The sequence below is a fragment of the Eubalaena glacialis genome, chromosome 5 (assembly GCF_028564815.1).
Source record: "Eubalaena glacialis isolate mEubGla1 chromosome 5, mEubGla1.1.hap2.+ XY, whole genome shotgun sequence".
In the NCBI taxonomy this organism is placed as follows: Eukaryota; Metazoa; Chordata; class Mammalia; order Artiodactyla; family Balaenidae; genus Eubalaena; species Eubalaena glacialis.
In genome coordinates this window covers 69,120,732-69,131,976 of record NC_083720.1, presented here as the reverse complement: position 1 = coordinate 69,131,976, position 11,245 = coordinate 69,120,732, and the positions used below count along the sequence as shown (strand labels likewise).

Sequence of the window (11,245 nt, the reverse complement as noted above, 5' to 3'; positions counted from 1 at the left end):
ATATTATGTAGTAATATCCCATTGTGGTTTTAATTTGCATTCCCCTGCTGACTAATGACACATATTTTCCTTTTGTTTTTAGCCATCCATGTGTCTTTTTTGTGATGTGTTTACTAACCACCTCTTTATCAGGCTGTCTTTATATATATATACATATATATGTGTGTGTGTGTGTGTGTGTGTGTGTGTGTGTGTGTGTGTGTGTGTATGTATATATCTCCTAGATACAAGTCCTTTGGCAGGTATTTGTGCCTTGAATATTTTCTCATGGTTGTGGCTTCCCTCTTCATTGTGGCTTCCCTCTTCATTTTTTTTTAAACACTGTCTTTTAATGAGGAGATTTTAATTTTAAGTCTAATTTATAATTTTTTATACTTAGACATCTTGTAACTGGTTAAAAGCATCTTTGCCTACCCCAAGATTGTGAAGATATTCTCCTGGTTTAGCTTTAACATTTAGGTTAGAGTTTCTCAATTTTGACACTGTTGACTGGACTAGATAATCCTTTTTTGAGGGGAGGTGTGGTTCTATGTTTTGTGGGACGTTTAGCAGTACCCTGGCCTCTAGCCCCTAGTTGCAGTAGCATTAGTGGTAGGTAGCAGTGGTAGTAGTAGTCGTTTTCAAGGTCATTTTTTCCATATAGGAATCTAGCAGTTCCAGCACTATTTGTTAAAAAGACTTTCCATTCCCCATTGCCTTGAATTGGCAAAAATCAATTGAAATCGATTTGATGTTAATGTGTGTGTCTATTCCTGTGTTCTCTATTCTATCCTATTTATCTATTTGTCTATACTTATTTTTACTCTGTTCAAAATTTCTTGGATACTCTAGATTGTTTGCATTTTTATATAAATTTAGAATTATTGTTCAATTCTACAAAAAGTCTGGTGGGATTTTCATTGAGATAGCATTGAAATTATAGAAATCTTTAAAATGCTGTTTTCCAGTCCGTAAACATGGTATATTTCTCCATGTGTTTGGGTCTATAATTTCTCAGCAAATCTATGTTGTAGTTTTAAATGTAGAATTTTTACACATCTTTTGTAAAATGTATTCCACATACTTGATGTTTTCTGATACTATTATAAATTGTGTTATTTTAATTTTATAATTAATTTATAATCTAATTTACAATCTAATTGTTTGTTGCTGTGTATTGTATTTCTAATTTGTGTCTAAAGACTTCGAATCCAACAATTTTGCTAACTTTACTTTGATATTTACTAGTTTGTAGGTTCCTTTGGATTTCCTACATCACAATCATGTTGTTTACAAATAATGAGATTTTTTTTCCAAATTTTTATGACTTCTTTTTCTTGCCTTATTTCACTAGCCAGAACCTCCATCACAATGTTGAATAGAAGTGATAAAAGTGAACATTTATGCACTCTTCCTGATCTTAGGGGGAAAGCATTTAATATTTTACCATTAAGTATGCAGTTAGCCTTAGATTTTCACATTCAATAAGCTCCTTTCTATTCCTTGTTTGAGTGTTGAGTTTTATTCTAGCAGGCAGTCACGTACTGAAAGATACCACAATACCATGGAAGTTTGGCTTTAGGCCTTCCAATGGCAAGTCTGTTTTGTTTCTTCCCTTAGCTCTACAACATAGCCTTTATTCCTTGGCCTTAAGATGGCGCCCTTCTGAGATTTCAAGGAAATATTTAGTGTTTACCACTTGAACTCCAGATTCTGACTTTGCAATACAGGCAGCTGCTGAAATCTCTGCTCAACTCTTTCACCTCCCAGATACTTCCTTCCTCTGTGTATGCAGGTTAGGAATCAGCCAAGGATTTGGGTGGAATGTATGAGCAGACCTGGGGGCTCCCCTCTCTTTGGTCCTCTCATTTCTTAGAATTTTCCATTCAATTCCAGGTACTCTGCAGCTCCAAATTCCAATTTTATTTTTTCAAACCAGTAAGTTCGTAGTTTCTTTATGAGTTATATTCTGTGCAAACTGGGAAGTATTCTCAGAAGGTAAGCTGGATAAATGTAGGGTTTATTTTGTTTGTTTGCTTTCTTCCAGTGATTGAATTCCTTCCAGTTCCTTTCTGGTTTTAGTTGCTTTCCAATGTCTTCAACAGCTGTTTATTTTTCCTTATTTTGTTCAAAGTAAATGTGTTGATAGCAGGAGGCTTAGTATGCCAAAAACTGCCCCACTTTTACCAGACTGGAACTACCCATATTGGAGTTCTTACAGTTCCTCAAACAAACAACTTTTATCTGACCTTAGAGTCCCCAAATATGCTATTCCTCTACCTGAAGTATTATCCCCCTTGTTCTATGACTAATTAGTTGACCAATTACCCATGATGTCTCCGTTTAAATATCAGTTGCTCAACAAAGTCTATTCTTACCGTTTTCTAACTCATCTAGGTTGGTCCTCCTGCTACACATTCCCAGAGCACACTGTACCATTTGTGTAGTATTTATAAGACTCATCTTGCTTATGATTATTTGCTTAATACTTCCTTCTTTCTTAGAGTGTGAGCTCCATGAAAGCAGAAACCATGCCTTCTACTATGCCTGGATGATTAGAAAGTACTAGGTAAATATTTATAGCTTTTTGCAAAACCAAGATGTAAAATGTTTTAATTACCTTATCACAGATATAGTGAAGGTGATTTATTAAAACCATTCATAAGGGAATCCATCAGAGTACAGACACATGTACAGGTAGGCATCAGCTAATAATTATAGCAGAAATTCCTTTTGTCCACTTTGCTGATATTGTCTACTATGTTTTCAAACTTTGTAATATTTTGTGTCCAGCTCAAGATAACCATAACAGCATCTTTCTGAAGGGTTTTCAGGGACAATAGCACAAAGCAGATGTTTAAAACAATAAATCCAGATAAGTCTTCTGGCAGCTTTTGTATCATCACTAAGAAATTCATCGGATAACATTAATAATTTATCATTAATATCATCAGCTCCAAGACTATCTTACAGCTTAAAAAATAATTTACTCCTTAAGTATAAGTAAGATCATATTCTTTCCCACTACCCACTAGCTCTCTTCTTCCCTACAGCTGAGGCTCACATAAAATGTATGCATCTGGAGAGCTGAATTAACTCATCCTAAACAGTAGGGTGGCATTGCAATAGACACCATTGGATATATTGTATATTTTCTTTAGAAAATCAAACACATATAAGGAACCAGACTTTGGATATCTTGGAATTTTATCAGGCCCTCCATTAATTCCAATTAGAAACCAGGGTCTAGCACAGGGCTTGGCACATAGTAGCTGTTGAATAAACATTTATTTAATACATCAATGAAAGTGGTCACAGCAAAAGCTCCAAAGAAAGGAAATTATAATAAACAAAGTTTATTGATTAATCCAGAAACATAGCCATTTTTTTATAAAAAGTATAAACCAAATTATTGCTTTCAGTCAATGAAACCAGGCGCCCCATGGGTGGGAGCTCTGTTTAACCAACACAGCTCTTGCAGCGCTGAAGACCATTCTCGTTGCAAGCCGTGCACTTCAGGGCCTTGAAAGAGTCCGTAAAGCAGTTTCGAAACACTGACATTTTGCTCCCGTGGCAGACGGAGCACGGAAGAAAGCCAAAGCCTCCACAGGAGGGACACTCGTGTGGATGCTGCACTCTCTGGATAAGTGGCAGGGGGACAAGAGAGGACAGAACGTGTGTTAGCATGACAACTCCATCAGCCCTCCTGTCTTTCTGTACTGTGGATGCTCATAAAACAATATCGGCATAATATGGCTGGGGACCTGAAATCACCTACCATTAATATACAATAGATGCAGGGGAAACACTAACTGAAGTTTCCTTCATTATCTCATTGATGGCCATCAATAGCATAACCTTGGTGTGTAAGGGCTGGTACCTTTTAGGTTAAAGGGCACACACTTCCAGAAATCCATCATATGAAAGCACATATATACAAATCAAACAGTTCGGGAAATGGTCATTTGCATTAGAGGAAAATACTGTAACTTTCCCTTTAGTATCACGTCACAGTTTTATATCTTTGTTTATAGAATAGTAGGACTAATAGTGAGTCTGGAAAATCAGAAAACTAAAAGCTGGAGTGGATGAGCCACTGTCAACTGAAGATCCATCATCATACTGCACATGTGAATAATGCTTTGTGTTTTTTTTGGTTTTTAAAAAATTTTTATTTATTTATTTATTTACGGCTGTGTTGGGTCTTCGTTTCTGTGCGAGGGCTTTCTCTAGTTGTGGCAAGTGGGGGCCACTCTTCATCGCGGTGCGCGGGCCTCTCACTATCGCGGCCTCTCTTGTTGCGGAGCACATGCTCCAGACGCGCAGGCTCAGTAACTGTGGCTCACGGGCCCAGCTGCTCCGCGGCATGTGGGATCTTCCCAGACCAGGGCTTGAACCTGTGTCCCCTGCATTAGCAGGCAGAATGCTTTGTGTTTTTAAAAGCACTTTCAAATGCATTACTATATAGAATCTTTCCTCATCCCACCCTTCACACATACTGACACCTTCTTCTGTAAAGCAGCTAATTCAAGCAACATTAGCCTCATTTTATTTTTAAAGAAACAGGCATAGAAATCTTAACACATTTATCCAAGTCTGTAACATTACCCACAGTAGCTATCAGCCTTTCTACCTCAAGTAAAAATAAAGTACCCATGAAAGTATAATGAAATTAACTAGCAAGGATGTTAAGGATATTTTCAAAATTATCCATACGTATTTCTATTTGCTTTTTTGAGCATGTGACCTTTACTGGAGTCTACTAGCGGCATCCATTCGCTGGCAGGGAGATTAGGATCGATTACAGAATGAATACAAAGAGAACGTGAGTTAATACCAAGCTTCTGACTGGCAAAATAGGAATTTGCAGCAATGTTTGAAAGCCCACCTTTGTGACAAGAGTAATTGCTAAAATAAGCTTGGGAAATGTAGACACACACACACACATGCACACACACACACACACAAGCACACACAAGCACACTCAAACATACCTTACATACTTAGACATACATACAGATTTTCCCTGGAAGTTCACAATTGTACTTAATAAAGTCTCCAAAAAATCCAACTGAAAAGGTAACCGATTAACAGGTTTAATCTACCATGTCCCTGGCAAGAAACCTTTTCCCAGAAAACAAGTATAATTTTCTCATAATCAGTACCCTGTGGAATGTACTTTGGGAAACAAACATTAAGGATATGATTGCTTTAAAATTTATATATTCCCAGACCACTTTTCAGAGATGCATATTCTGTATATAGTAAGATTTGTTTACAGTTACCATTTGACTTTGCTATTATATCAAGATGGCAAAATCCATGTAATATCTTATTTTTAGTAACACAATTACTTTGATGGAAAGTAGTGATTGCCAGTCTGAATGACACAAACAAGGAACGCTGTCAAGTTTGTAGAGATCCAAAGCTCTTCTAAAAAGTTAGATTGTGGGGCTTCCCTGGTGGCGCAGTGGTTGAGAATCTGCCTGCCAATGCAGGGGACACGGGTTCGAGCCCTGGTCTGGGAAGATCCCACATGCCGTGGAGCAACTGGGCCCATGAGCCACAATTACTGAGCCTGCGCGTCTGGAGCCTGTGCTCCGCAACAAGAGAGGCCGCGATAGTGAGAGGCCTGCGCACCGCGATGAAGAGTGGCCCCCGCTTGCCACAACTAGAGAAAGCCCTCGCACAGAAACGAAGACCCAACACAGCCATAAATAAAATAAATTAAAAAAAAAAAAATTTCACCTATGCTGACTCCTGTCCCTTCCCTTCTTTCTAAAAAAAAAGAAGAAAAAAAAAGTTAGATTGTAGGTAGTAACTTAGTTTCTTTGTAGCTGGGTTTTTGTCATTTCTTTGTGCAAGAGTTGACCAAAAAATGGTGTACCAGACTTACAATTTTGCATGATATAAAAATGTCTTTAGAAAAAAAAACTTTCAGTAAAAACAAAAACAGTGAAGAAAGAGTAGTCTAAAAGCAAAACATAAGAGAATTAGTAAGTAATGTTATTCTTATCAAATTTTAGAAAGAATATGATATAGTAGATAGGCCCTTGACATGCATTAAAGCCATGCCAGAGATTATGTTAAAAATATTTAATGACTTGTACAGAAAGAACACCAACTAGTCAGAAAGGACTAATAGGGCCCTGAATCCAGGACTTCACCCATTAGTGCTGGATTGTAAATAGGACTGGATTCCAAGTAGAGTGGGATCATCAGATTTTGCAATTAAAAAAATTGGGATGCCCAGTTAATTTGAATTTCTGACAGACCACAGATAAATTTTTATATAAGTATGTGCCAAATATTTTATGGGACATGCTTAAACTAAAAAAATTATTCATAATTTACTTCAGGTTTAAATGTAAGTGGACATCCTATATTGTACCTGGCAATCCTCACAGGGGAGTTGCTGACAGGGAAGAGGAGAGCTGCTTGGGAGTCTTGGGGTAGCAGCTATTTACCAACCAGTATAAATTATTTCAATGTCTTAACAACCAGTATAAACATGTTTCAATATTTTCAAATTCTTGAATAGCCTATGGTTTTCCCATAAAATATATTTGCAATGGCAAGCAAAGAACAACAAAGCTAGAATACATGTGAGCACTAGGAAGCTTCCTAGGTTCATTCACCAGCTATGTCACTCACTCCAAACACCAGGCTCTAAACACAGAGAACCCAAAATGATAACGCAACACAACACAATTAAAAATTATTGAAACTGAGCAGGACCCTGCAGAATCTTTCTGGGGACAGACACCTCCCTACCCCATCCCCTGCCTCTTGTTTATAGAAAACCTTTAGCCTCCTAGGCCTTCCCTGAGTTCCAAAGAGCAAATTTAATCAGAGAAGTGAGAAAATGCGGAAACAAATGAAAACAGTTAAGCAAGACAAAATAATAATAGTTTAGCCACAAAACAAAGTCAAGGACCTTTAGTTCCTCCTCAAGGGCTACAGATAATATCCTGAGCCATATCCTGCAGTTGTTTTGCAGATACTAAGATCCCCCCCCCGCCACTGCCAACGAGGTGGAAGAAGTTAACTGCATGCTGACCTCCAGTATGTAGACTCCAGACAGGTTGGAACCAGAAGGTTGATGATGTTAACTCCCAAAATACCACCCTGTTACCTCACCACCAACCAATCAGGAGGATGTCCACGAGCTGATCAGGCACTCTGCGACCCTCTCCCTCACTTTGTCTTTAAAAACCCTTCCCTGAAGGCCACTGGGGAGTTTGGATCTTTTGAGCATGAGCTGCCCATACTCCTTGCTTGGCGCCATGTTGGGCACCTTACGATAAACGTTGTACTTTCCTTTACCACACCCCAGTATCAGGAGATTGGCTTTACTGCATGGGTGAGTGGACCCAAGTTTGGTTTGGTAACATTATCTTATATCATGGGCCTGGAACATGATTTACAAAAATTACTTTCAAAGGGTCAAAATATCAAATGTTAAATATATGATGAGTCTGCTCTTTCTTAAGGTTTCTCCACAATTCAGAAAAAACAAATTTTCTAAAATGAAGTTAATATATAAATACTAAAAGCCACATTGTTCTTTTTAGAGAGAATCACAAATAGACCAAGGTCATTCTAAAATAACATCATCACTTGTATGAAAAGGATTACAATCCTTATGCAAACTGGTGGCCACAGAGTTTCTCCCCAGGAATCTCCAGCCATGTGTTTACCAGCACAATGAACATACCAGAAATTGTCAAGCTCTGTTGTCTCAAACTCAGTTTAAATTTGGCTGTCAATTTGAAATTTAGAGACAGAACTTTTCATTATATTACTCAGTGCTGTAGTCCATACTTTAAACAAACTGGATCTAATATATCTTTCTTTGTCTTCAAGCTTTCCAAAGGGGAAAAGTCCATGGAAGAGTCATTAACCATTACAGATGGTCGCTTCAGTTACGATGGTTATTTCTTTGTATTCTAAAACATCTGTTAATTTTATATTTGTAAGGTGGTAAAATCAGTTGATTCAACTGATCAAGAACAGGAAGTAATAAAATAATAAGAAGAAAAAAATAAATAAATAAAATAAAACAATGTTGTCAGAATCTGTGCAATGCCATGATGAGATATGTCTTTTACTTTAAAGATATGTCTTTTACTTTAATTAACTCATTAAATTGTCTCAACAATTTAATGAGTTAATTCATGTAAAGTGAATAGAATATTGCCTGGCACATAGTAGCTACTTAACAAGTCATGATTAGCTATTATTTCATTAATAAATCCTTATTTGAAGAGATTTTTATTAACTGCTGCCTCAAGTTAAATTGCTTGTGGTCACATGACACAACCATTTTCTACCATTCATAGAGTCATTTTATTTAAACACTTCTATACTTAGTCTTCTGGTCTAAGGTGTTACCACGGTAAGAAAGGGAGAGTAAATGTGTTTCAATTCACGTGCAAATTCTGATGTCTTGGAGCACAGTATTGGAAAGATTCTGAGGCCACTTCCACTCAGGAAAAATTAGCTGTTTCAGCCATAAACTTGGGAGAGGAAAGGGATAGCTTACATAGGATGTAGTGTCTATACCCAATTCTCACACCAACCTGATGTAATAGAGACTATCTCATTTCACAAAGGATGAAACAAAGTCTCTTAATAAGTCAAAAAAAATGTTCAGGTCACAGGGGAATTTGAAAATTAGAAATTAGAGAACTCTCTTCAAGAACAATATGCATGCCCTTTCCTCTTTAAGAGTAGTTTTCAACCTTTACTTACATCCATTTTTTCCCAAATAATATATTACATGGGATTCCCCAAACATAAAACAGTTAAAAGGATAAATGCTGCAACTGAAGCAGAAGTGGGGTGGGGGTGGGAGTGGGTCTTGAGGGCACCCACTAAGGCTCCCCCAGTGCTCTACTAGCCTCCAGAAATCCTATTCCTGTTACATCACGCAGTATGAGCTATTCCACTTGTTCTTCTAATAATAGTAAATAATTCAGTCATTCCTAGCCATCTCCTTCAAAGAGCACCTTTGTTATCTTGGAACTCTGGTTCCAACTTAAAAGAGTTCCAACAATGAGAAAGAGCTGGCTTATACTACATGTTCCTGTGTCCTAAGTCCAATACCTCAGTAGACAGCTTTGCCCTCAGTGCAAGATGGAAAAAGAGCTAAAAAATTCCCCAAATTTGAACAGTGTTCCAGGTTGGAGGAAGGAGGAATAACTGAAGTTAACAATAGTCATTATTAGTAGTAACAAAACAGACTTCCACTTTCAATGAAGAAATTGACAAGAGACACATTGACCTTCAAGCAATTAAGAAATCTAGGGTAGCTCTTCAGTGTCCTGGAGCCCAGCAAAGCTGGAAATCAGGCAGACTTGGTTGAGAATAGCACCTAGTAAGAGTACTAAATCTACAGAGTGCCCCTCTTCTGAATAGTGGTTTGGGTAGAGGCATGTCCCTTAGGGGTGGAATTCAAGAAAAAAGGAGTGCAAAATCATCCTCCCTTTTACCTCTTTCTGTTCATATATTCTTGGCAAGGGAATTTTAAAAAATAAAACTCAGTGGTCTCATTCCACAAATAAGTCCACATTGCCAGGAACTGTGCAAGGCGTAGGGGATCTAGCAGTGAACCAGAGACCTCCCTGTTCTCTTAGTAGCAGCTCTCAGCTACAAATAAGGATTTATTAGTGAAATAATGATTAATAATGACTAATCTTATTGAGTGGCTACTACGTACCAGGCAATGTTCTATTCACTTTACATGATTCACTCATTAAATCTTCTCAACAACCCTTTGAGTAAAAGGCAGATCTCATCATAGTGCTGCAGAGATTCTGACGACATTATTTGAGGATGGCCTTGGTCTATTTGTGATTCCATTTAAAAATGACGATGTGGCTTTTTGTATTTATATATTCATTTTATTTTAGGAAATTTATTTGTGGTCTTCGAATACGTCCACTCCATACTGCAGTCATCTGAATTGAAGCCCCCAAGCATTCCCTAGTCTCTAACAAAGGACCAAGGGGACAAGGGGGGAGTTCATGAATGATTGTCAAATGGGTTTCCTTTGTAGCACAAACTCAAATATCATAAATATAAAGAGTTTTTGCTGTTATATAACATAGAAACAGGATGCTAAGATCAAGGGTCTTCAGTGTTTTCTTCAAGATCAGGAAATGAATGCACTTCTTATTTTTGAACTCAGATCACCTAATCTTATTTTAGGAGAGCTAGAAAGTCTCTTAAGTATTTTACCAAAGAGGAAGCAACTTATCTGAGTCTCCGCGACCATAAACCCCATCATCCAGGTTGTCTATGAAGCAGACTCACTCCATGTAACAGATTACCAAAGAGTGAACACTTGGCATATAATCATCTCTGGATGACTCACCTTTTTCTATGTATTTTGTTTTAAACTATATTCAATAATTTAATTCAGCAAATTCTTGTTAAGTGCCTAATAAACGACTCTCTGTCTGACCTAGCTCTTAATAAACAGAATCATTCCTGATAATTAGAGTTTCTAGCATTCTCAATTTGCAGAGCTGGGAAAGAAGCCCCTGAACAAAATGCTGACACAGAGGAAATTTGTTGCTTATATTCCTGAATGCATAAGCCAGATGTATGAGTCTGATTCTTGACCCAATGGGATGTACTGCCACAACCCTACTTAAAAAGATGTTCCAATTTCAGAGAGAGGCAGCCAGAGCACTTGACCTGATTTCCCAGGTGAGTAGGTGGTACTCTGCTGCTGTAGTCTCTGAACATGCTGTGGCCACCCACCCCACGGAGAAGCAACATCACCCAGAATGCTGCTTCTCCAGGGAGGGTCAGGCCAGTCTTTGATAGCTCCAACGCCTTGTACAGACAGCCTGTGCCATTTCCAGCGTCCTCAGTGTATAGCTGGGAATCTTACCTCTGTTCTTCATAAATAACAAATCAGGCTTTACAAGGAAAAATGCACAAAAGTGGACACTATGTTGGCAATCTCACCAGCAATGACAACAAAATGTTTGCTCATATCTTTAAAAGAACAGCAAGGCAGAAGCTTACTTAGAGCTTCTCTACCATCTGAGATCTTTAATCCAGTACCTGCCATAACAAGGTGATTGCTAATCATCTCAGGGATGCCCTGACTTCCTCTGTGTGGGCACCATCAGGATCAGCTATCCATCTTGGTTACTGTTTGGAGGAAATCCTTAGACATCTCTTTGCTTTTGATCTTTAGCCTGTTTATTAATATAAGTAAATACATAAATATATAAATAAATTTTACCCC

The 11,245-nt window shown here is 37.8% G+C and overlaps 1 protein-coding gene across 1 annotated transcript in view; it reads right to left on the bottom strand.

The window, feature by feature from the left end:
- Positions 1-3,199: 3,199 nt before the first annotated feature.
- Positions 3,200-11,245, bottom strand: part of GRXCR1 (glutaredoxin and cysteine rich domain containing 1) — a 332,675-nt gene continuing 324,629 nt past the window's right edge. The window contains exon 4 of the mRNA XM_061191345.1: positions 3,200-3,618. Coding sequence (XP_061047328.1) covers positions 3,439-3,618 — 180 coding nt within the window. The 3' untranslated portion in view covers positions 3,200-3,438. The remainder of the gene's footprint in view (positions 3,619-11,245) is intronic.